This window comes from Aedes albopictus, chromosome 3 (genome assembly GCF_035046485.1).
Source record: "Aedes albopictus strain Foshan chromosome 3, AalbF5, whole genome shotgun sequence".
Lineage (NCBI taxonomy): Eukaryota > Metazoa > Arthropoda > Insecta > Diptera > Culicidae > Aedes > Aedes albopictus.
The window spans coordinates 8,492,820-8,520,084 of NC_085138.1; the positions used below are offsets into that span (position 1 = coordinate 8,492,820).

The 27,265-nt window shown below is 42.0% G+C and overlaps 1 protein-coding gene across 2 annotated transcripts in view; it reads left to right on the plus strand.

The window, feature by feature from the left end:
* LOC109426316 (zinc finger RNA-binding protein) overlaps positions 1–25,783 on the plus strand; it is a 42,658-nt gene extending 16,875 nt beyond the window's left edge. For both annotated transcript variants that reach the window (XM_029858126.2, XM_029858125.2), the window contains 7 exons: positions 10,256–10,721; positions 10,815–11,896; positions 11,955–12,182; positions 14,109–14,224; positions 24,863–24,958; positions 25,020–25,371; positions 25,438–25,783. In XM_029858126.2, coding sequence (XP_029713986.1) covers positions 10,256–10,721; positions 10,815–11,896; positions 11,955–12,182; positions 14,109–14,224; positions 24,863–24,958; positions 25,020–25,371; positions 25,438–25,529 — 2,432 coding nt within the window. In that variant the 3' untranslated portion in view covers positions 25,530–25,783. The remainder of the gene's footprint in view (positions 1–10,255; positions 10,722–10,814; positions 11,897–11,954; positions 12,183–14,108; positions 14,225–24,862; positions 24,959–25,019; positions 25,372–25,437) is intronic.
* The last annotated feature ends 1,482 nt before the right edge of the window (positions 25,784–27,265 follow it).

Below are 27,265 nucleotides of genomic sequence, written 5' to 3' on the forward strand. Positions count from 1 at the left end.
GTAATGAGCTGAATTTTAGTATGGTGAGAAGGTCAATTCTCCGTTTCTGCAATGAAATCTCGCGTTTAGTATCATACAGGCGTATCTACAATGATCGATTTCTCTTCGTCGATTTTCTCTTCGGATTATTCCGGAAAATACGACCAATATTCGGATGATCTCTCGGTGTATTTCGGTGAATGACGACTAGGACTAGCATCTAAAACAACAAAAACAACCAAAAATGATTTGCAAGTCAAGTTACTAGCCGAAGAGAAAATCGATGAAGAGAAATCGATCATTGTAGATACGCCCGTATGATACTGAGCGCGAGAAATGGTGCAAAAAGCGTGGGTATTATGATTCCTTGTCTAATAGGAGGCAATCAGTGAAGTACTAGATTGAAAGTAGTAAGCTGGATTTTTGTATGGTGAGATGATCAATTCTCCATTTCTGCAATGAAATGGTGCAAACAGCGTAGGTTATATGATTTATTGGCTAATTTGATGCTATTTGAGCAAAAGTTTGAATAACTGTGTTGTTGTATTATTTTTTCCTGCAACTTCAACAACACAGTTATCCAAACTTTTGCTCAAACAGCATCAAATTAGTCAATAAATCATATAACCCACGCTGTTTGCACCATTTCTTTGCAGAAATGGAGAATTGATCATCTTGCCATACAAAAATCCAGCTCACTACTTTCAATCTAGTACTTCACTGATTGCCTCCTATTTGATGTTGTTTGAGTAAAACTTTGGATAACTATGTTGTTTATGTTGCAAGAAATGGAGAAAACAACACTGTTGCAAAAAGTTTTGCTCAAACAGCATCAAATTAGGCAAGGAATCATAATACCCACGTACCATTTCATTGCAGAATTTACCTTCTCACCATACTAAAATTTAACTCATTACTACAAATCTAGTACTTCATCGATCTGTCCTATTCAGCTCATTACTACAAATCTAGTACTACACCGAACGTGCCCCATTACAAGAAGCATGGGAAACACTGAACACCTACTACAACAAGAAAAAGTATACAGTGTTTGCCCTGGTTCGAGATTCTCTTCGAGCTACCATCTACGTAATCGTTTCCAGGCTCAAGAAGCTGGTGGTCACATCCGACTGTGTCATCCGTCAGCTCAAGGCTCTCGGAAATGAGTTTGAATCGAGAGATCTGTGGCTCATCCACCTACTGTTGGAGAAGATGGACAAGGAAACACGGTATTTGTGGGGGCAGAAAATTGTCGATGTCCGACAGTCCAACGGTTGTTGACTTCCTGGAGTTCCTGCGAAAGCGCAGCGATGCACTCGAGACGTGCACACTGCACAGCCTTTATGAAACGGCCAAATCAAGCACATACTGTGAAGAAAGAGCACCCGGTGGCGAGAAAGTGCAAAGCTTACCACTCAAGCCTACGATCTAGGGAAACTGACGGCAATCCTGTCGTGCCTGCGATTCAGCGAGTCTAACTTGCAGGGGCTGCAGCTGGCCGATCCGCAGTTTAACAAGCCGGGAACAATCGATATCATTCTTGACGCCGATGTCTTCCTGTCAATATTGGAATCAGGAAAGGTCAAGAACCCCAAACGGAACTCCTGTAGCACAACGTTCCATCTTCGAATGGATGGTCGCTGGTAAGCTCGCAGGAATGTGTTCATACTTACCTTTCGGTCATCAATCTGAACCAAGAGATTGACATCGACTGGACGCTGCGGTTGTTTTGGAATGATCAGGAACTGCACAATCCGGAGTATCATTCAACGATGTTTTGCTGGATGCCCCGAACATCAACGCAGATCTGTTCGACGTGTTGCTTCATAGCGGACATCGAAGAGATGTATCGCCAGGTGCTAGTGCACCCTGGTGACACCGTCTACACGCACATCGTATGGCGAGACTCACTCGACAAGCCAATCCAGCATTTTCGTCTTCTTACCGTTAGGTTTGAAAAACTCTGGGTCCCTTGCGATGCGTACGAATCGACATATCCGGAAGCAGCGGAATGAGTTGTAAAGCATACCTACGTCGACGATCTGACATCAGGTGCGAATTCGGCGGAAGAAGCTATACAGCTCATCACGCAAATCAACGGGATTCTTGGGGCAGCTGGGTTTACCCTTCGTAAATGCTGTTCAAACTTCAAACTCGCCTGAAGTACTGGGATCACTGTCAGATACCATCAACACCTCGGTCCAATTCCCGGACAAACGGAACACTGTGAAGGCGCTTAGGATACACTGACTTTCAACCGAAGACGTTTTCATGTTTAAATTGACCATGCCAACCGACCGGCCGAACACGAAACATACGCTGTTGTCGAACTGGGCGAAGCTATTCGACCCATCATATGGATGGTTCGCACCGGCGATAAGGCTATCCATGGCGACTTACCGCAATAGGGCACTGCACGCCGCGGTTGCTAGGGAAAATTCTTCTAAGTCCTTGACGTTTCGTGGCCTTGTTGTTTACGATTTGGACTTAGAAAAAATTTGCTGGTTTTACTGAGGTGCACCCAGGTGGGCAGGGTGGCTTTGATTGAAATTATCAACGCGTGGTTCGTGGGTGGCGGAATGCGCGCGTTCGGGCTCCTACTTGCAAGATTATGAAACCTGACTTGACTACAGTTATGAAGTTCAGCAAGTTGTAAGGCATGATTAGCTGATGTCAGGATGAATCATTGACCACATGGTCACCACTGGCCACTCCGGGAACTTCCGGGATGACCCGAAACAACCTGGAGAACCGGTGATAGGGGTCAATTACGTTAATTTAGCAAAACATGATGAAAAACACCACGGCTCTTTTTTTATGATTTTTCGTCAATTCACTTGTGACTGCATAGCAATACTGGCCATGGTTCCCATGTGCCACTTCCGAAACTTCCGGGATGCCCTGAAGAACCGACATTAGAGGATAATCATATTCTAACAGAAAAATGTGTATTAAGTAAGTATGAGAGTTTCTTCCAAAACTTCTCCGGGAATTTCTTCTGTAATTCCGCACAAAGTCCTTCCTGGAACTCCTCTGGGAGTTTCTTCTTAAGTTCCTCTGGAATTCCCCCCGGCAGTCCCTTTTAAATTACACCAGGAGTTTCACGTAGAATTTCACTGTGAGTTTGTCATAATTTCCCCCGAGAGTTTATGCTGAAATTCTTCCACAGGCAGTTTCTCATGAAATTCCTCCGGGAATTTCCCCAGGAATTCCTACGGAAGATGCTTGTAGAATTTCTTTAGTTCATTCTAGAATATCTCTGGAAGTTCCTTCTGAAATTCCTCCGAGAGTTCATCCTGGAATTCTTCCGGGAGTTCACTCTGAAGTTCACGCGGAAACTCCAACGGTAGTTCGACCTAGAATTTATCTGTGAGTTCGCCATAGTATTCCTTCAGAGTACCATCCGGGAATTTCCTCCTAGAATTCCTCTTGAAATTCCTCATGGAACTTCCTGGATCCCAAAAATGCTTCAGGAGTTTATCACAGAATTGCTCGGATGTTCCTCTTGAAAAACGTCCGGGAGTTCCTTCAGGAAATCTTCCGGAAGTTCCTCTGGAAGTTCGTCCTGCAATTTCTCCTAAAGTTGCTTCTGGAATTCTTTCTGGAAATTCTTCTGGAATCCTTCTAGGAGTATCTCTGGAGTTAATCTGAGAATTCCTCCCAAAATTCCTCCTTTCTTACTGAAATTTCTCTGAAGGGTCACTTTGAAACACCTTCTGAAATTCCCACAGGAGTTGCCCGTGAAATTTCTCATTAAATTTCACAGGGGACTCTACTTTTATTTCTTAGGGGGGTTTGCCTTAGAATATCTCTAGGAGTTTCTCCTAAAACTTTGGGACTTCCTATTGAAATTCCTTCCGGAGTTCCTCCTCCTCTGAGAGTTCACGCTGGAGCCCCTACGAGAGTTCATCCTGAAATCCTCCGGGAGTAAGTCATAGTATTACTTCGGATTCTCCACTTGAATACTCTCCACAAGTATCCTCCTGGTACCTCTAGAGAGTTCCTCGAAGATCCTGGAATTCCTCTATGAGTTCGTTATATTATGTCTTCGGATGTTCCTCTTGAATACCCTCCTGGAATTCCTTCGAGAGTTCCTCATGAAATGTTACCAGGAGTGCCTTCTGAAATTTCTCTAGGAATTCCTTCTGGCAGATCCTCCTGGAAATCATCAGATAGTTCCTCCTAGAATTCCTGCGGAAATCCTTTCGGTAGTTCCTCCTGAAACTACTTCGTGAGTTCATCCTAGAATTTCACAGGGAGTTTCTCATGATATTCCTGCGAGAGTTTATGCTGGAATTTCTTCGGGAGTTCCTTCTTGAGTTTCTTAGGTTATTTTTTTGAAATTCCTTCATTCCTTTGAAATGCCTGATGGAACTTCCGGAGGATTCCCTGGCGTAATTCCCGGAGGAATCCCTTTCAAAATGTTTGAAGGCATCCTCAACGGAATTTCTTGAGAAACGTCTGGCAAAATGTTTGAGGAATCTCTGACTAATATATTGAGCAAATCTCTGTTGGAATTGTTGAATAAATATCTGGCAGAGATAATCCAGATGCAGGGCATTGCCCTTGCGGAACTCCTAGATGAATCTCTTAAAAAAAAAAACAGATGGAATTCAAGAGCAGTAATTTGCGTAAATTTTAGAGGAGTCCTTAGCGGAGTTCCTGTATGAAGTTCTTAGCGGAGTTCCTGTATGGCGGAATTTCTAAAGAAATTTTGAGAGGAATGGCAGCAGTAATCACCTGCAGTACTCTTTTTTTTACCCCCGCTGTTGGGGGAATCAAACAGCACTCTAACAGCAACCCCTGATGGATTTCCAGGAAAAATCCCTGATAAACACCACGAAGAATACCCTCCGGAACTGTTGGAGAAATTTCTGGAAGAACTTCTAGCTGAACTTCTGGAGCAGTCAGTGGTGGAATTCAAGATAAATTACTAGTGAATCTTCAGAAAAATCCCTGGTGAAACACTACGCACAATCCTTTACGAAACTCATGGAATGATACATGGTGGAGCTTCTGGAAAAATAACTGGCACAGCATCTGTCAGAAATCACTAGCACCACAAATTATTTTTAACGACTTTTGATAGGGATTTCTCCAGGAACAAGACCAGGGAATCTCCCAGAAGTTCCTTAACTTTGGTGTAGCTAGAGCGGCCACCAGGATCCGAACAATCAGAGGAACATTTGAAAAAATACTCTTACGAACTCTCGAAGGTATTACAGGAAGGACTACCGAAGGAATTCTAGGAGAAATCGCCATAGGAATTTTGGGAGGAAATCCCAGGGGAACTTCTACGGAAATTCCAGGTCAAACTCCCGTGGGAATTTCGGGAGAAACTTCCGTTGACTTTCTAGGAGAAATTCCACGAGCAGCTCCCGCAGGAATTCCTCGAGGAAATCCTGAAGGAATTTCAAAAAAATAACCTAAGAAACTCAAGAAGGAACTCCCGAAGAAATTCCAGCATGAACTCTCGCAGGAATATCATGAGAAACTCCCTGTGAAATTCTAGGATGAACTCACGAAGTAGTTTCAGGAGGAACTACCGAAAGGATTTCCGCAGGAATTCTAGGAGGAACTATCTGATGATTTCCAGGAGGATCTGCCAGAAGGAATTCCTAGAGAAATTTCAGAAGGGACTCCTGGTAACATTTCATGAGGAACTCTCGAAGGAATTCCAGGAGGGTATTCAAGAGGAACATCCGAAGACATAATATAACGAACTCACAGAGGAATTCCAGGATCTTCGAGGAACTCTCATAGAGGTACCAGGAGGATACTTGTGGAGAATATTCAAGTGGAGAATCCGAAGTAATACTATGACTTACTCCCGGAGGATTTCAGGATGAACTCTCGTAGGGGCTCCAGCGTGAACTCTCAGAGGAGGAGGAACTCCGGAAGGAATTTCAATAGGAAGTCCCAGAGTTTTAGGAGAAACTCCTAGAGATATTCTAAGGCAAACCCCCCTAAGAAATAAAAGTAGAGTCCCCTGTGAAATTTAATGAGAAATTTCACGGGCAACTCCTGTGGGAATTTCAGAAGGTGTTTCAAAGTGACCCTTCAGAGAAATTTCAGTAAGAAAGGAGGAATTTTGGGAGGAATTCTCAGATTAACTCCAGAGATACTCCTAGAAGGATTCCAGAAGAATTTCCAGAAAGAATTCCAGAAGCAACTTTAGGAGAAATTGCAGGACGAACTTCCAGAGGAACTTCCGGAAGATTTCCTGAAGGAACTCCCGGACGTTTTTCAAGAGGAACATCCGAGCAATTCTGTGATAAACTCCTGAAGCATTTTTGGGATCCAGGAAGTTCCATGAGGAATTTCAAGAGGAATTCTAGGAGGAAATTCCCGGATGGTACTCTGAAGGAATACTATGGCGAACTCACAGATAAATTCTAGGTCGAACTACCGTTGGAGTTTCCGCGTGAACTTCAGAGTGAACTCCCGGAAGAATTCCAGGATGAACTCTCAGAGGAATTTCAGAAGGAACTTCCAGAGATATTCTAGAATGAACTAAAGAAATTCTACAAGCATCTTCCGTAGGAATTCCTGGGGAAATTCCCGGAGGAATTTCATGAGAAACTGCCTGTGGAAGAATTTCAGCATAAACTCTCGGGGGAAATTATGACAAACTCACAGTGAAATTCTACGTGAAACTCCTGGTGTAATTTAAAAGGGACTGCCGGGGGGAATTCCAGAGGAACTTAAGAAGAAACTCCCAGAGGAGTTCCAGGAAGGACTTTGTGCGGAATTACAGAAGAAATTCCCGGAGAAGTTTTGGAAGAAACTCTCATACTTACTTAATACACATTTTTCTGTTAGAATATGATTATCCTCTAATGTCGGTTCTTCAGGGCATCCCGGAAGTTTCGGAAGTGGCACATGGGAACCATGGCCAGTATTGCTATGCAGTCACAAGTGAATTGACGAAAAATCATAAAAAAAGAGCCGTGGTGTTTTTCATCATGTTTTGCTAAATTAACGTAATTGACCCCTATCACCGGTTCTCCAGGTTGTTTCGGGTCATCCCGGAAGTTCCCGGAGTGGCCAGTGGTGACCATGTGGTCAATGATTCATCCTGACATCAGCTAATCATGCCTTACAACTTGCTGAACTTCATAACTGTAGTCAAGTCAGGTTTCATAATCTTGCAAGTAGGAGCCCGAACGCGCGCATTCCGCCACCCACGAACCACGCGTTGATAATTTCAATCAAAGCCACCCTGCCCACCTGGGTGCACCTCAGTAAAACCAGCAAATTTTTTCTAAGTCCAAATCGTAAACAACAAGGCCACGAAACGTCAAGGACTTAGAAGAATTTTCCCTAGCAACCGCGGCGTGCAGTTCCCTATACGGCACACCGCTTGGATGTCAAAACTCTTCTTACCGCTTGGTGCATCAATCAATAGGGCACTGCATGAAATTATCTCCTTCTCTTTCACTCTTATAGAAATTTTGTAAACAACAAGGCCAAGAAACGTCAAAATCCCATATAAAATCAAAACAATGCAGTGCCCTATGGGAGTGACAGCTAAAAATGTAAACACAGTGTGAATACAACTTAACAAAGTTTCGTCAAGTGTCGCCGGTGCTTAACAAATTCCTTTGTGTTCAACTGTCACCCCGATCATCGGATGTCAAAAACACATGGTAAACAAAAGAAATCAGCTGATCGCATTTGTCTCATGGAAAGCCTTATTGTACGAGTCAAAATCATCTGCCAAAAATATTGGCTCTACGATCTCAACGAGCACGACCAGCTACATCACCCACCATCGAGAAGAATCTGCATTTGCTGGAACAAGTCAAGTTGCCTAGGTGGGCAGCAAACTACAACGGACGCATCAAGCTGCACGGTTTCTCAAATGCTTCTGAGGAGGCATAAGCGACTGTGGTATAACTGCGGACAGTCGACATCAACGTAGATGTTCATGTTACTTTGCTAGATGCGAAAGCGAAGGTCGCCCAGTTCGTAAAATTTCCATACCACGTCTGTTGCTCAACGCAGCTTGGAACTGTTGACGAAGCTCATGCAGCAAGTATTGCGATTTTTTTTTTCGACTTAGACTTTGATGCGATAAATTTCGTCGTACTCATATTTCGCTTTCAATTTCGCTGTCAATCTCAGTCGCAGGGTTTTTGCAACTCGCCCGATAATGTCACAGTTTTCGCCGGCCGTCTCAATAGTGGTAATCACGTTCAAATGTATGCGTGTCTCTTTTGTAGATGTAGTAGTGAACCTTGGGGGAAAATATGTGCACTCTTACCCCGGTTGTTAGTTTTATCATTATTTAGCCGTTTTACCCAAATCAGTTGGGTAATATTTTCATATGCAATCTGAATAGCCTTTGAATTGGCGTGCATTTTTGTGTATGGAAAAATTCAAGCTAGTGTTCGTGTGATGAAATGTCACTTATCTCTATGTTTACCATTAAGGTCTTTTGTTCTCGGTCCACCAGCTGGTCATGTTTACACAACAAAACCAGCTGGGCTGGTTCACCGATGTTTACCTTCATCCTTATTGTTCTCGGCTACCAACTGTTTATGTTTTCATAACAAAATCAGCTGGTTTCGCCTGAATCGGGGAAAGAATGCGAAAATGTATCATAAATGGTAGGTTAGTACCATATTAGGGCGAGTTCAATTTCGTCGCCAAAGTCTGATTATTCGTAAAAAATACAATAAAAACACCACTCGAAAGATTCCTAATCGATCAGTACGCATGGACAGATTCCATCATGGTTTTGCAGTGGCTATCCGGCCACCCCGCAAGTGGAACACCTACATAGCCAATAGAATTTCTTCGATCTTGAACATCCTGCCTAGAAAGCATTGGGATCTTCGCAGGAAAATGCTGCAGATTGTGCATCCCGTGGCGTATCTCCGTTGGAGCTTGTCAACCATACGCTATGGTGGACAAGGCCCCCATGGCTATACGACGATTCCTAAACGTGGAACCGAGTTGCACCAGTTGATACCCACGACATCTAGCTTCAAACTTTCTGTAAGGGTATTGACATACGTGGGTGGATCAAGATAGACCCTACAGCGACAGAAACCTTACCTTTACATACCTTACCGGTCAAACTAAGGCATCAGTGGTTACTGCCGTTCTACGCATAGTTGTAACATGTTATATAAGCTTCCCATATAACATGGGACAATTATGCGTAGAACGGCAGTGTAGGAATCGTCTCCATTCTGCTCGGTCCATGGCAGCGTGTCTCCAGTTCCTCACTCCGCGAAGGGTCCGCAAATCGTCCTCCACTTGATCAACCCACCTAGCTGGCTGCGCACCACTTCTTCTTATACCGGTCGAATAACTCTCGGGAACCATTTTAGTCGGGTTGCTATCCGACATCCTGACGTGACCCGCCCACCGTAGCCTCCCGATTTTCGCGGTATGGACGATGGTTGGTTCTCTTAGTCGCTGATGCAGCTCGTGGTTCATTCGCCTTCTCCAAGTCCCGTCTTCCATCTGCACTCCGCCGTAGATGGTACGCAACACCTTCCGTTCGAAAACTCAAAGGGCGCGTTGGTCCTCTGCACGTATTTAGGGTCCCTGCTTCGTGTCCAAAGAGGGCTACCGGTCTAATTGGCGTTTTGTAGATAGTTAGCTTTGTGTGACGGCAAGCTTTGTTCGATCGTAGAGTTCTAAGAAGGCCAAGATTCACAATGCGTCTCTGAATTTATCTGCTGGCGTCGTTGTCGTCGGTCACCAGTGATCCCAAGTACACGAATTCTTCAACCGCCTCGATTTTCATCACCGTCGATAGAAATTCGAGAAGGCGGGCGCGGTGATTCCTCCCTGGAGCCCTTTGTCATCATGTACTTTGTCTTCGACACATTAACGACTAATCCAATTCGCCTGGCTTCTCTCTTTAATCGGATGTTTATCCCCGCTCTCCTTATTACACCCTCTGAAGCCATGTTGAACAGCAAGCACGACAGATCATCACCTTGCCGTAACCCTCAGCGAGATTCGAAGGGACTCCAGAGTGTCCCTGATACTCGAACTACGCACATCACTCGATCCATCGTCGCCTTGATCAATCGTATCAGTTTATCCGGAAATCCGTATTCGTGCATAATCTGTCATAGTTGGTATCGATCGATTGTATCATACGCCGATTTAAAATCGATGAACAAGTGATGTGTGGGCACGTTGTATTCGCGGCATTTCTGCAACACCTGGCGGATAGCGTACATCTGGCGACAGAAACATGTTGTTTACCAAAAAGTCTACAACTAACGTTTCTCTTTATTTCTTATTGTAGCAACTGCAACGGCTACTTACGACTACGGGTACGGTCGTACAACAACGTACGATACTAGTAAGACGTACTATCAGCAAGCAGGAGCTACCGCTGGATATACGACCACCCCGACCGCGTACGACACTTCGGCAGCAGGAACTGCTAAGGTCATCAACTTCCAACCGGCCACGCAAGTAACGTACGGCGCCCAACCGGCTCGCGCTACAATCCAAACGGCTAAGGCTGCCACCGCGCAGTACACCGGTCAACCGACGGCCTACGTTCCGCAAACTACCGGTTACTCCCACACAGTAACCACGGTCAACAGTGCTCCGAAGTCGGCTGCTACTGCCCAAACGGTCGGCCAGAGTGCCAACTACTCGGGTTACGAGTCGGCCCTCTACAGCGCTGCGACCATGTACGTTGCTCAACAGCAGAACAACAAACCTGCCAACGCCGTTGGAGGGCAACAGGGAGGATGGCAAGGGTAAGTACCTGCAGATTCGTTTCTTTTTTGTTCTTGTCACCATTTACTGCTACTAGTATTCGATTATATTTCATAATCCTTTCCTATCTTTAGGTACAAAAAAGGCCCAATGGGAGTTCATCGGTTCAAGACCCAGCCGCAAAACAAGCCTCCCCCAAAGCCACAGCCCATTCATTATTGCGATGTGTGCAAGATCAGTTGCGCCGGTCCTCAAACCTATAGGGAGCACTTGGAAGGCCAGAAACACAAGAAGCGCGAACTTCTGCTCAAACAAGCTACCGAACCAGGTACTGCGACTCCGGCACGTCCCCCGAACAGCCTTCACTGCGAACTGTGCGACGTGACCTGCACCGGAAACGATGCCTATGCCGCCCATGTCCGCGGTGCCAAGCATCAGAAGGTCGTTAAGTTGCACACCAAGCTGGGAAAACCGATTCCGGCATGTGAACCAGCTCCGAACCCCGAGAAGAAGGAGGAAGGCGATGGAGATGAACACGATGAATCGGTCAAACCGGTCGGAAGCGAATACATCGAAGAGATCAAGGATGACGAAGGCAAATTGGTCAGTTTCAGTTGCAAGCTGTGCGAATGCAAATTCAACGATCCCAATGCAAAGGAGATGCACATGAAGGGCCGTCGTCATCGTTTGCAGTACAAGAAGAAGGTTCAACCAGATCTGTTCGTAGATGTTAAGCCAACCATGAAGCAGAAGAAGATTGCCGAGGCACGTGCCCATCGTCAGGCCATGCAGGAGGACTACTGGAACCGTCGTCGAATGGCTGAGGCCGAGATGGAGGATGGTGGCGGCGATCATGGAATGCGCCAGTTCGGACGTCATCCGTTCTTCGGAATGCTTCCGGGACGCCGTCCTGAATCTTCCGACGATCGTCACGTTGTGGCACGTCATGCCGAGATCTATCCCAAGGAGGAGGAGCTTCAGACTATTCAGCGCATCGTTTCGCACACCGAACGGGCTTTGAAGCTGGTTTCGGATGCGATGACCACTGGCGGTGCTAAGGATGAGAAGAAGGAAGGCGATGCCGAAAAGAAGGACGGCAAAGGCGATGAGCAGAACAAGGGCGATGCTAATCAGATGATCTCCTTCCACAAGGAAGCCGAGGGCAGCAATGTCCGTCTGCTGAAGGGCGTTATGCGTGTTGGATTGCTGGCAAAGGGTAAGTTAAGTCCCATTATAGGAATTTATTCTTCTAATACGACTTCCCCATTCACCAGGACTCCTCCTGCATGGCGACAACACTGTTCAACTCGTTGTGCTGTGTGCTGAAAAGCCGACGACTTCTCTGTTGAAACGTGTCGTAACCGAGCTGCCGATCCAACTCAAGAAGGTAGCCGAGGAGCAGAAGTACACCGTCACGATGGCACCGGTCGAGGGTGCCGTTCTGGTGTCGGACGGCACCATTACCGTGAAAATCTCCCTCACATCCCCGCTGCTCCGCGAAGGTAAGAGATCCCTTGGCAACGTTGGTTGCAAACGTGGTACCAAATTCGCTAATTTCCGTTTTATTCGCTTATCATCGGTCAGAAGACAAATCACGATTTCGAGTTACCAGTTTCAAATCAATGATAATCGTTCTGCTGTGGGCCAAAAGTTTACGTTATGGAAGTATAACATGTTACGCTTTGTATGAAATAGTTTCACAAGACTGTTTGTTGTTCGTTGCCGTTGATGGTTCCCGAAATAGGAAATTGGTGCTTCGAAATCGGTCGACCTTCCGCTAACACATGCGAAAGAAATACGGGAAAGTGCAGCTGACGATTTTCTTCTGATGGTTTAGCCATGTTTTCTGAAATGTGTTTGCATTTTATATGTTTTTTGTAAGAAACGTCTCTTGCAGAAAAAGTGAGACGTAATTTACTTTTATAGATAAACAGTCCATTCTTTAACATTTAAATAATGGATTACTCTTACAAATGGATTATATTTACAACACACTAAAACTCTAAAAACTAATCAGATTTAATATATTTTAAGCTATCTTTGATTATAAATTTTCAGTGTAATCAGAACTTCGAAAATATTCCTATGTTAGCTTGATGATACGATTCACATAAACTCAAACACATTGCAAAACAAGAACTCGCTAGAACGCCGTCATGCTGCCACTTTCCTTCCTCTCTTTCAGTCGATGGTTTCGATGATAACCTAATAATGGATGGATAGTTAAATTTTCCTACACTCAGGAATGTCTACCAAATCCGATGGGCATGTGTACGCATAAGCAAACAAACATGCACAGACGATACCGTAGAGGAAAGGTGCGATCAAAATAGTTTAATCGATAACAGGTCTTATCATATTGTGCTAGTGGGAATCTTCGTCTTTCGTCTATCCCTCTCGTTCTCACGTATTCCAACCGAATTGTCATTGACCCAGCAAAACTTGGCAAAAGGTTATTGAGGTCATGCCATTTTCTCCGCTGCCACGAGGTAGGGTGCACTCAACTTGCCATGTGGTTGGACTTGATGTTGATTAAACTATTTTTCGCGACATGCTTGTTATATCGATGGAGAACAAACTATCTGACGGAAATGGATTTTTCAAAACAATGGTGATATCCTGCACGCAGCTGTTGAGCGAAAATCACCGGCTAGGCCAAGTTCTTTGAAGGATACTTTGTTCGACACAATCCATCTTCTAGTTGATAAGAACTCGGAAACCTATAGAAACACAATCATACACTGACCAGTGCAGCAGATGAAAAACAAACAAACTGGATGTCATCGTCAGTGTTGCCCATTGTGTTGTTTCTCAGCCCTGGTGTGTTTCTTCATATTTCCTCCCAATGAGATGACATCCAGCGTTGGTGTTTAGATGATGATGCATTGATAGGCATTGAAATCTCTATCGAGCAATAAGAAAAAGTAAACAACGCAGTGCTTCATGGATTAGCTAGGTGCACATAAATCTAGCCAGAATAAATATCTCTAACACCCATCACGGAACTAATGAAAGCCAACAAACCTGGATATAGGACGTCGTTCGTACAGCACCCCCCGTTCTAAACACGAGTAAACAGGATTTTTGACCATCTCTGTCTTTCTTTTCCCTATTGTTCTTTCTACAAGCGATTAATGGTAGTTATGGTATGCTGCACAATCTACTACAAAATTCCAAAGCCCAAAATTTGCCCCACATTTTCCTCTCAATCCGCAAGCAGATGACTATCATTGATTCGATTGTAAAACAAGCAAACAACGAAACAAGTAAACTCCACTAGTGGTTTGTCTTTTGTGCTCCGGATGCAAAAGAGAAAAGTATGGTCAAACACCCTGTCAATAATCGAATCCCTTCTTTCTTTATGTTACTATTTTCACGAAAATGAAAACCGAAACAAAAAACATTTGAAAAAAAAAAAAATCACACAGATGCAAACAGTACCGCTGCAAACGAGCAAGTCAACAACCAGAGCTCGGAAGATTTACTGCCACGGGAGCCCTGTCTCCAGGCACTTGCCGCCCTACGACACGCGAAGTGGTTCCAGGTTTGTGTAATTGCGTACATTATTCATTTTTTTACTACTTTTCTTACATATCTACAATTACGAGTAAGTGCGAGAGCAATGGATCAGCAACGGAGTTTTTTAGACAGTCGTTTTTCCATTCCGGTTCGTTACGGAGCGTGTAGTTTGATTTTTTTTTACGTTTTTAGTTATTTTCTAGGTTTGAGGCTTACAGCACTATTTTGCCGCGAACTAAAGACACGTTTTGTACTGTAGAAGGTTTATCTTAGGATAGTTGTGCCATTGTCAATGTTTTCCTCCACTGCGATTGAATATAATGTAGGCACCCGATTGCCTTATCCGATTTCAATTTATTTTTTGTAATAGGAAGTTGAAACTCAGTCAGACCAAAGACGTTACTCAAAGTTTGACTCCGTTATCAAGATACATTTTCGAAACTATCTTTTTATCAAAATATACCAATCTATTCTCAAATTCCTTGAAGGAGTAATAAGCAAGAACGGAGAGCTGTTTGCAGAGTTTTGTTAGAACTTTGACCTGGTGATCGTGGGATGTCTCTTTTCCCAATGCAAAAAGTATCGTCATGGCTTCAGGGAAAATCAAATAGACCATATTTGCGTCAACTGAAAATGGAGACGGGAGCTTTTTGATGTGCGGAACAAACGTAGCGGTAATATTGCGTCTGACTATGTATGTCTGACGCCTTCATCGCAACCGACGAGAGTAATCTGGGTGAACTACGTAGCCAGAGCAAACAGTAGATCAAAGAAGACACCCTGATTGGAGATAGCGGAGCAAATGAACGCTTTAGCGTACCGCGATTGTGTGAGCGAAATCACCAGATGTCGAAGCCGCAGTTTATAAGTACAAACTTACTGGGTATGAACTAGAAATCCTCTACATGTAGGAATGTAGGATTACTAGTATGAACCGGCGAAGTAGATCGGGCGTTGGTGTTAGGCCCTGCGAGCCGGCCGTAAAAAAATAAGCACCGAAAAATCAACAAGAGAATATGAACCGAGACCAACGGCAACGAACCCAACGAACAAAATGGACTTGGAAGCTCAATACATGGAACTGCAGATCTCTCAACTTTATTGAGAGCACCCGCATACTTGCCGTTGTACTGAAGGATCGCGGGTTCGGCATTGTAGCACTGGAGGTGTGTTGGACAGGATCAACGGTGCGACCGTTTAGAGGTAACCATTCCTACCAGAGCGGCCATTTCATTGCAGAAACGAAGAATTGACCTTCTCACCATACTAAAATTCAGCTCATTATTACAAATCTCGCGTTTAGTATCATACAGGCGTAACTGCAATCGATTTCTCTTCATCGATTTTTTCTTTGGCTAATAACTTAGCAGGCAAGACAGTTCGGTTGTTGTTATTGTTCTAGATGCTAGTCCTAGCTATCCTTCACCGAAACGTACCAAGAGATCATCCGAACATTGGACGAATTTCCCGGAATAATCGGAAGAGAGAATCGATGAAGAGAAATCGATCATTATAGATACGCCCGTATGATACTCAGCGCGAGAAATTCAGTACTATACCGAATGTGCCCCATTATATGATGAGGTTTGGAGACGTCATCTCCATACAGAATGAGCGATGGAAGAACTACTTCGGTGGCGTCTAAAACGGAGTCCGCGTTTTGCAGATGAGGCTAAAACAATCTATCCCATCATTCATAACAATAGACGGCCAGATTGCTACAATTTTGCATCCCAACCAGATCAAAGCTTGTAGGCATTGTACAAAAGCGGTTCATCCCGATCAAGAATGCTCAGATGCAGCAGCATCCGAGAGCAAAAACAAACCAGCAGCAATCGCATCTCTTCCGATTGAAACTGTATTCAACGAGACTGATTTCCCGCCGATGCAAAATAGTCAACGAACTCAACCATCCTCTGTTCTCTGTTGCGACCAGCGAGATTCCTCTTCAAAGCAAACACGCATCGGCTGTGGCCGAACCGAAATCGAAAAAAGTATCTGCGGTAGTTCCAAGGAACAATCACTCATTTAATCAACATTGCAATGACATTTTTATTCCACATTTGATTGAATTACAGTTTATGGCTAGTTTCCACCTCGTACGTACTGTGCAAAAAGATAGGACAAGTAATGGTTAAGTAATGATTCCGCTTCAAAATTACTTGTGCAGTTCGCAGATGGCAAGTAAGGAAAAAAGTGTAACACTCGTAACGCCTCCCGTGCGAATCAAATGGAGCTGTCACTTTTCCTTGCGGAAAAATAGTCCGCGCCATTATTCCGTAAGGAAAAGTGACGTTTCTCCCCATACTGGATCAGTTGTCAAAATTACTTGCGGAAAACGGTGGAATTTTACTTGAGCGCTCTACTTGGCAACAAGAAACTAAGCTTTAACATTATTTCATCACAGCTTGTAATCAAGCGTTGTTCAAACAAAAGTGGAGAAGTTATTCAGCAATCTTTTCTGCAAGCGCGATACAGGCTTTACAGTCAGAAGTTATCTGTGTTATAACAGCCTCATATTAAACTTTTATTCAGCTATAATAACCTGCTGTAAAAATAAAAACAAATTGAAGTGCGAGGTGCAATTATGATCTGATCATGTTTATTTGTCGTATCTAAACACATTTATAGCACACAAGCTCTTCTAAAAATTTCTCAACTTGGGATTTGAAGTAGTGATCTCCCAATCACCCGTCGCATGCCTTACCGACTACGCCATCCTGGAATTGGTAAGTTGCTCGCTAAGAGTGAAACATTTTCACAAAGATGTGAAAGATCAATATTCAAACTTATAAAAGGTTGTAATTATTTATTTAAAAAAAAAAAGTTGTGAAGATGACTACAACTTTGAAATTGCTACGAAAATTAGCAAGTCTTTCAAATATTTTGCATTGATGTGCAACAAACATCGATACATATTTAATAATGAGGAACGTTCCAGTATTGCTCTATTATAATCATTTTGACCTGTTGTTCAATCGAAAAGTGATCGAACAAATAAATCATAAATCCGTTTATATAGCTTACTGTTAAACCATTATTGATCGTTCCCACAATAGCTGAAGTATTAAACATCTAAAGCATTTGTTCAACTTATGTAGACCACAATAATCAGCTATCGAGAACTGTGGAACATAAGCTTTTTAACGCGTAGAAGAAAACTTTTATTCAGCTTATATTGAAGCTAGTAAGGGCAAATCGAACAAACAAAAAATTGCTGACGTTTGTTAAGCTTATAATTAAATTGCTGTTCACATACGTGCCAAGTGTTACATTTTGGCTTATTTACAATGTAAATAGCATCATTTCAGCGTATTATTCAGCATTTGGTTTTGTTCAGCTGCGAATGTTATAAACCAGCAATAGTTCAACATGCATGCTTATATATGACTTTGAATTGTTCCTTGGGGACGACTACGACGGTTGTCGACCAAGCGTGTTAAAGACAAGAAGAGAATGTGTGCTTCTTAGGAGTCAGTAATTGATTGTGATTCCATTTGATTTGTAATTTTGTTTTGAACAAAAAGCAATTTTTTAACCCCGTTAAGCCTACGTGCGTTTGGGCTTGTTAAATACAGTAGACGTTCGGTCGGTGCAAACGGTTTAACTGCAATGCTTTTTAACTGCAAGTCCGCTAAGTGCAACAATTTTGCAGTTATCGCACCGCTATCTGTCAAAAACAAAACGTCAACAGAGTTGCGATGTTTTTCGGATGCACTACACCTGCATTGCGATGTTTTTGAGTGCATTTTGGCTGCGTCCAACAGCATTTGACAACTGTTTGACGGCTGTCAGTCGTTGCAGTTAGCGAATTTCATTCGGTAACTGAAACGTAAACATGTTGCACTTATCGAACGTCTACTGTAACACAATCGATGCATTAGCTGTGCATATAACTTTGGCCGCGTTGAAAAGCAACATTGGCACATTTTTCAAAATGTGAAGGATATTATTGGAGTTGCATATACATTGGCGCACCCAGCCCACATGATAGAAGCAAAATGCAAGACATATGACAGTATAATGGCGATCTGAGAGTCATACCACATGCGTCGCATATAACTCTCACTTCCCATTTTCAACCCAAGTTTAGATTCATATGATATTCCAATAGTGCAGAAATATAGGATTGACATATAACGATGATCGAGAGAGTTGGCTCAGTGTATGCTATAGAGGTAATCACGTTCAAATGTATGCGTGCCTTTTTTGTAGATGTACAGTAGACGTTCGCTCGGTGCAAACGGTTTAACTGCAATGCTTTTTAACTGCAACTCCGCTAAGTGCAACAATTTTGCAGTTATCGCACCGCTATCTGTCAAAAACGAAACGTCAACAGAGTTGCGATGTTTTTTAGATGCACTACAGCTGCATTGCGATGTTTTGAGTGCATTCTGGCTGCGTCCAATAGCAATTGACAACTGTTTGACGGCTGTCAGTCGTTGCAGTTAGCGAATTTCATTCGGTAACGGAAACGTATACATGTTGCACTTATCGAACGTCTACTGTAAATGTATTATACAAAAAAACTGAATGGCTCCATGGACAACCAAGGCAGCGGAAGAAATGATAACGCCAGGGGCTACAACGAGCGTACTTCCACGTTGAGGGAAGTTAAAGAAGCAATTCAGCAGCGCAAGAACAATAAGTTGGGCTCGGAAAAGTTGGCTACTTGCCTGTGTCGGCTAATATTCCGGATCTGGGAGCCCAATCTACAAGAAAGGTAACAAGTTGGAGTGAACTTCCGAGCTATCATAATTCTGAATGCCGCTTACAAAGTGATCATTCGCCGTCGTCTGAAAGTTATCAAGCCAGCTTAGTTGAAGGCCGTTCGACAACGGACCAAATCCTCCAAAAATACCGCGAATACCAGGTTCCAACCATCCCCCTGGAACAGCTTTCATCCACATGCAACTGGGTTAAAGCCAAATATATGGTGCTGGACGTGGTGCTGTTTTAAATATGCTTCCCACGACTTTAAACGACCATTTCTATGCCAAGGAAGCATTTCCGAAAAAGTGCTTGAACAAAAGTTATTGAAAATTGACCAAGTTTTTCGAAATTGTGGTAATCTAATTCCGTTTGTCTCGAGTTCGTCGATAATCGATGGTACTCTGGAGCAACCATGGGAAGTGAAGGGTTAAGCTGGAAACAGTAGTTTCCTCTGTTGGAGCAGGCATGACATTGACATTGAATTGAGAATGTCGGAAACAACCCTGCAGAGCTGGTGTTCGCAAGAGATTCGGATGGTACAAGAAGACATGGAGGACAGCGTGTAAGGTGGGCGGACCAGGTGCAGAACGATCTGGCAAATGGAGGACTGCAGGCCCGAACCTTGTGTTGTGGTGAAGAATTGTTGATTCAGTTTTATAATACTTAATTGTAGCAGATGTTTGACCAACAGAACCCTTGTTCAGCGAGCACGACTGTCTCGAACTTGAAAACAGTAACAGTAAAGCCGACAACATCGTTTTTGGAAAAAGGAGAAAACGCTGTCTGTAGAGAAGAGGATTACGAAGAAATGAAACTAATGATCCATTCTCAAAAAATACGGAAGTTTATCAGCACTCCGAAAGGTTTTTTTTTGCACGAGCTGCAGTGTGCAGAGATGACGAGGACGTGAGGTGTTGGAAAGATTAAAGCAGCATTTCAATGAACAGCTAATTAGCAACGTAGCAGAAGAAAAACGTAGTAGAGGGTGGAGTCAGATTTTTACTGTACAGCAAATTCTACAGAAACAACAAGTCTTAACATACCTATAACCTTTCCATCGAGTTCAAGGCGACCTACGACAGTATTGACCGCACAGATATGTGAGAAAACATGGACGAGAACAACTTCCAGGACGCTGCATAACGTGCAAAATTGCGTTAAGGTTTCGGATGAACTATCCAGTTCATGCAACTTACGCCGGGGACTGAAACAATGTAAAGGACTCGTATGCCTGCTATTCAGCATTGTTCTGAAAATTGATTGAGCCAGGTATAAGAGTTGAGTTAGGGCCCATATAGCCGAGGCGGTAAACGCACGGGTATTCAGCTAACCATGGTGAGGGTGACGGGTTCGATTCCCGGTCGGTCCAGGATCTTTTCGTAAAGGAAATTTCCTTGACTTCCTTGGGCATAGAGTATCTTCGTGCCTGCCACACGATATACACATGCAAAATGGTCATTGGCAGAGGAAGCTCTCAGTTAATAACTGTGGAAGTGCTCATAGAACACTAAGCTGAGAAGCAGGCGTTGTCCCAGTGAGGACGTTACGCCAAGAAGAGGAGGAGAGGAGGTATAAGAGTTCAAAGGAGTTTTCTTCCTAGAGCCTTCGATCCATAAGCTGTAATGCAGCTACTTTTTGTTAATAGGGCAGACATTGTACGATATTCACAAAATCCAGTCGAATTGTCTGCTTAGTGGATGACATTGCCAAAGCATTTGTTATGGTGGCAGAGCAGCATATTAGTCTGAAAAAACGATTATATGGTAAAAAATAAGGAAAACCCTCATTCCTGTATACTTTTTGAGTTCCATTTTGCCTCCAAATCGAATATGCAAAATTTCAGCTCGATTGAAAAAACAAGATTTTAGCGCTCGCCTTTTTTAAATTTAAGGGGCATCCTATGGCGAATTTTCTTTGAAAGAGTCGTTTTCCCCATAGTAAATTCGTATGAACACTTAAGGACAAACGTCTTGAAATCCCGCTTCAACAGTGCATCAGTACTTTAGACGCACAAATCTCAAGAAGCAAGCTTCAAATAACAGTGCATTTTATTATCCTGTTCTTGTTCACTTGTAATAAGTTTAAAATAAAAATATCAGGTGCGCTGGTATTGTTTACGAAGAGATTTGTGCGCTCGAAGCGCTCAAAGTCGTGAGTAGGTGCTAAAGTCGGCCATTGTGGCGGCCATTTTGGGATTCTTACAAGTCTGTGCTTAAGGTGAATATATAACAAAGCCCCACTTCGAATTTTCAAAAGCACAAATCTGAAGAACCGAAAGTTGCTTTGCGCTGAAAAGTTAATCGATTGGTCACCACCAGCTTCGTTATATATTCACCTTAACCCTTTCCTTCCCACGACTTCGAACGACTATTTCTATGCCAAGAAAGCGTTTCCGAAAAAAGTGCTTGAACAAAAGTTATTGCAAATTGGCCAAATTTTTCAAAATCAACATAAAAAATTTTAGTTGTAAATCAATAGCAATTTGATTGTTTATCAATAGTTCCACTATTGAAACAAGTAGTTAGGAGTTGGGTTTACCTATAGGGTGTCCCAGAAAGTATGGGCACAACTTTGTAGAACGAAAATACAATCATTTTCTTAACAAACAACAATTTTTATATTTTTGTATTTTTATTTAAAGTATTTTCATTGATACCTGTAAAGAGTTTATGCATTAAAAAGGGTTTTTATATGCAGAATATTTATAATGAAAAAACAACTTCTAAAACTTCTGCACAAACTACTTTTTTACGGTTTTGCCAAAAACCCAAATTTAAAGCAGTTTTTTCGAATTTTTTTGCCATGATATATTCGAGAATATGATTTCTTAGATGGTTGATTGAAATTTTTTATACAAATATGTTTTGCCTGTGCGTACGAGTACTTCGAAATTTTGAGAAAACTGAAAAAATCGCCTTTTCTATTTCTGTATAAGACATGCCCACAGACATTCGAGTTTTTAAGGATGTTTTAACGAGAATAAAAATAATTCAATCTACACTTTATAAAGCTGGAGCATTCATTCAACTTATAGTGAAATTTAATTGTGGTTTTCTGCATGCTGTGATATTAATTCAGAAGCTTGTTTTTAACTATTAGAAAATCGAGGTTTCAAAAATATCGATTTTGGTATTCAAACACATTTTTCATGTTCAAAAGCATATGTTTTCAATTCAAACTAAGGGTCGTATAATAGATACGCATGTGGAAATACACGGATGTGTTTTTTGAAATTTTTATTGAGCTCAATTACATGCGTAGAAAATAATTTGTTAACCGATGCCATTGAAAAATATAGCATTTTGTGCAGAAGTTTTGAAAGGTCTTTTAAGAAATGTTCTACCGCATCCAAACGAAGTGTAAAATGCAAATTCTAATGATTAGCATTTGATGTTAATATATCAAGGCAGGATATGTGTGGAAATAAAGTTTGTTTATGCATCCATTCCCAAATGGCAGAGCTGCAAAGTTGTGCCCATACTTTCTGGGACACCCTATAATGAGATTATAATCATATTTTAAAAACTATTGCATCATATTCATCTAATTTCGTTTGTCTCGAGTTCGTCGAAAATTGATGGTGCTCTAGAGCAACCATGGGAAGTAGAGGGTTAAAACGGCAGAAGCTAAAGCTTGGGCTTGATTGTCCGCCCGTGGATGCTACTCCAGTATCGCTAGACCAACTACACTGACACAAGGAACCAATGAGATCTCTGCCGGGGACTAGCAGACATCTTCTATGTGTGAGCGTTGGTGATCTTCTATTTTTAGGTGACGTGGCGTCAGGTTGCAGATCAATGTGGGGAATGGGGAAGGAAGTGATGATTGCAATCCACAGCAGACCGAATATACCTACACTCCCGTTCAAAAGTTTGGGGTCACCCCCTCAAAAACATGTCATTTTTTTAGGCCCATATCTTTGCGTCCGATTTCAAAACCCTAGGTTTCATTCAAAAGATAACAAGTCAAATAAACTTTGAACATGATTTAAAAGAAACTTTTTCAAAAAAAATTGTATGTAAACTTAACCCAAAGTTGCCAAATTTTCTAAAAAATGAATATAAACTTACGGCAGTGTCGCTGGAAGTTGGGTCGACCAAATTTTAAGATGAGAGCGGTAATATGACCCATTTTCTATTAGCTTTCAACTGCTTTTTACAGAACTTAGCTTAAAAATCTAGAAAAAAAGTTATTAAGTAAATTAATCCTTGATGTCATCGACCAAAAGTTTGGGGTCACCCCTCAATATGATGTATCGGCCAAAAGTTTGGGGTCACTTTCGTAAAACATGGAAAAGTGATTTGGTGAAATCTTCGTCATCTATAGTTCTATTTTAATTATTTTTGGCTCATTTCAAAGATAATTAACTAAATTTACGTTTGATGTCTTCAACTTAACGTATTTAACGATTTTTGTATATAAAAATGTTATGTAAAGTTAGCACATTTTACCACGCTTCAAAAAATGAGGCAACTTTACGTTAAGTTTTAGTATGTAAATTTCAACAAATATGTGTGGTTCAATGTCTATACAGTAAGTATCATTCATTTTGTTTCAAATAAGCCAAGAAGAACTAAAATTGAATGAAAGATGACAAAGATATCAACAAATGACTTGTCCATGTTTTACGATAGTGACCCCAAACTTTTGGCCGATACAGCATTTTGAGGGGTGACCCCAAACTTTTGGTCGATGACATCAAGGATTAATTTACTTAATAACTTTTTTTCTAGATTTTTAAGCTAAGTTCTGTAAAAAGCAGTTGAAAGCTAATAGAAAATGGGTCATATTACCGCTCTCATCTTAAAATTTGGTCGACCCAACTTCCAGCGACACTGCCGTAAGTTTATATTCATTTTTTAGAAAATTTGGCAACTTTGGGTTAAGTTTACATACAATTTTTTTTTGAAAAAGTTTCTTTTGAATCATGTTCAAAGTTTCTTTGACTTATTATCTTTTGAATGAAACCTAGGGGTTTTAAATCGGACGCAAATTGGCGGAGATATGGGCCTAAAAAAATGACATGTTTTTGAGGGGGTGACCCCAAACTTTTGAACGGGAGTGTATGTGTCTACACAATTCACATGCGGATGTCGGAGTGTTGGTGAGATATGGTTGGCAGAGGGTTCACACATTGGTGCGTGGATGCCAGGCGTAAAGTGAAAGATTAGTGTATTTATTACTCTGAAGCTAATGCGATACAGTTCGCTTGATTGCATAACTCGTAGGCGTTATCTGATCGATTAACACTTAGATCGAACTGAAATTTTGCATATGGGGCTAAAATGGAACTCAAAAAGTGTACAGGAGTGAAATGTCTTTTTCTGCCCCATGTTGATGAGGATGCGGAACAACATTTGTTTTTTTAACATGAAAAAGCAATCTGCGATTTCAGAAGAAAATTTGCGTTTTTTTTTTACAAATGTTGTGGCGTGACACAGCTGGACTCGAATATTGAGTATTGAGGTGAGAAATCTCGACTCGAATGTGATGACTTGCCGAGTCAAGCTGCGTCACATCACTCCATTCGTAGAATGCGCACTATTCATTCTACTGTAGAACACTTTTAAGATATATTTTCGAATCTTCTTTTTCATTAAGTTGACAATGGCACTTACTAGATTTAGATACATAATCCGCGATAAAACGTCGGTAGTTAGTCCTCTCGTGCGTGTCAGGGAAAATCGGAGAAACAACGAGGAGCGAACAAGACCAGCTAAGCTCAAATTTATATCTCCTAGCTAAGACCTAAAGCACAAGATACACCACCTAACGAAAACAATCATATTCTCGTGTGTATGTGAGTGAAGCATAAAAAAAATCCAGCCACTTTGGTTTGACGTATTACAATAATCCTAAGCTGTAGTTATGGTAGTTGTAACATTAAGTTGATAGACTGCGTGTATTCTGAATATTAAGATACTGATTGATCTTTCTTTACCTCATTAAGGCTAGAGCAACCGGTCTGCAGTCCTGTGTAATGATTATGAGAATAATGCGAGATCTTTGCACCAGAATACCAATTTGGGGAAACATCTCACAATGGGTAAGTTCCGATTCCGGTAACCCGGTTTGCAACTTTTAGTAAATTGTTCTCTTTTTGCCAGGCAACGGAACTGCTCATCGAGAAGGTCATCTCGTCGGCCGGAGGACCACTGTCCCCAGGCGAGTGCATGCGCCGTGTCATGGAAGCTATCGCCTCGTCGATCCTGATCAACGGTCCCGGACTGTTGGATCCGTGTGAGAAGGAACCGGAAGATGCCCTCACCAACCTCAGCCGGCAGCAGCGAGAAGACATCACCGTGTCGGCACAAATGTTCCTGCGCTTCATTGCCTTCCGGCAGATCCACAAGGTGCTGGGCATGGAACCGTTGCCACCGCCGAAGTTTGTTGGTAGCCGCAACTGGCGCTTCAACCGTAAGCGCAGGCGCTCGGGCACTGAGGGAGCTGACAATGAAGGTAAGGCTTGGTCACATGATTATATGGTAAACGTAGCTAACTCCCATCTTATGTCTCTAATTCCAGCTGACGGCAAAATGGTAAAGAAAGAGGAAAACAAAGGCGAAAGTGGTACCAACAACGCAGTGGTGGACATGGACACCGAGGGTGCGAAGTAAGCGCCGTTTCCGTTTTCTTCTTCGTTGGTATGTAAGCTAGAATTTTAACTGACAAGTAAATGATGGAAATAAGATAAAAACTTCTAGAACAACCTTTTAAGACAGTAAACTTTTCAAATATTGGATTTAACTCTGCTATGAAGAAATATATTATCCTTCCGTGGAAAATAAACAGATAATGCATACATTGTACTCAACCGGAAAGCAGTTGAAATGAATCAACTCAAAATAAAATAAAATTGCATTGAAAAAAACATCTGGAAGATCTTATCAGAATACCGATTTGTTTGTCCGTGAAGATTAAATGCAATATTTGAAGTGAAACAAAAGAGGAAACCAGTCAGACAGCACTTTCCTATTTAATTCGCCCCCCTTCGGCAGGAATCGTCATCAGGTGAACCAGTCAGAATTACCAAATCATAGGCAATCTATTTGTTGAACTAAAGTCAATTTATGATACGAAAATCCTCACTGAAATTTTGTTTCCTATCCTTGATTCCTAAAATATATTACTTTTGCTATCAAATTTAGGCGGAAATCGAAAAGAAAGGGTATGACTAATTAAAAAAAAGTTTTGGAATACACACAAAAACATATACACATTAATGTATTTAATCCTCAAACGAAATCAGATAGAAATTATAACAAAAAAAAAATATAAACATAAAAAATTCGTGTACCCTTTGGACAAAAAGACCTCTTTCAGCAACTACAACAGTATGATATTTAAATCTTATCAACCGGTTCTCCGTTTGACATCAAGAAGAGTGACAACAGCCGAGTTGTAATCGAACTAGTATCCTATTAGCAGTAGGTAGAGGCCGCCAGTGTTCCCATCACCGATCGGCGTGGAAAACAAACGGATAACTCAAGTAGGCAAATGGAGTGACGTCGTAAAGCAACCCAAGTAGCGCACATCCGCCGGATACTTTTTTGCGTGAATTGAAAGGCACCGATAAAGAAAACAATTGTGGAAACAAAATACATATGAAACTACATACACACACACACAGACACACCAACACAATTAACCTACTACACTCAAACTCAGACAAAGCAGTCCCTTGTTGCAGAGAAAGTTCATCGAGACTGAGGGAAGGGAATCCATTAGGTCGACAGGGACTTGATAATTTACTACGGATCTGATTAACCTGGATAAAATCTAGCTCTTACAAAACATCAAACATACGCTCATTACACACGATCGTACGTCAGCCTGTTGAATAGGTGAAGTCAGTCAGTTTGAGGAATCCATGATAGCAAGTATGTAATAAAACAAATTTGAAGTATTTTCTTCTTGAAAGAACACATAAACGTCGCCTTTTAGTTGGTATGTTTCTATGGTATCCGAACTTTCCTATCCGTCGATGCTCGACGCATTATTAGATTTGCTCTCCCAATGAATAGTGGGTTCAACACTAGAGTTCTATTCACACATGGATATTCTACCTACATAGCGCTTAAGGAGATCCACACTGCGACGTTGCATACTGTAATCAGGGAGGAGTTTTATCACTTTTCATTTATTTTATCAGTAAAATCAGATACAATGATTCTTTTTTTTTGCTACGTGTTCAGAACAACTGGATTGTCTCTCATGTTCTCGTCGTTCTGCGTGCTCGCCGATAGCATTTCGTTATGCCTCGGTCGATGCACAATCGCAGAGATTAGTTTAGCCTTCGTGTAGTAACGTGTCGTTTTTGTATTGTACATTTTATTAGTGTAAATAAAGTTAT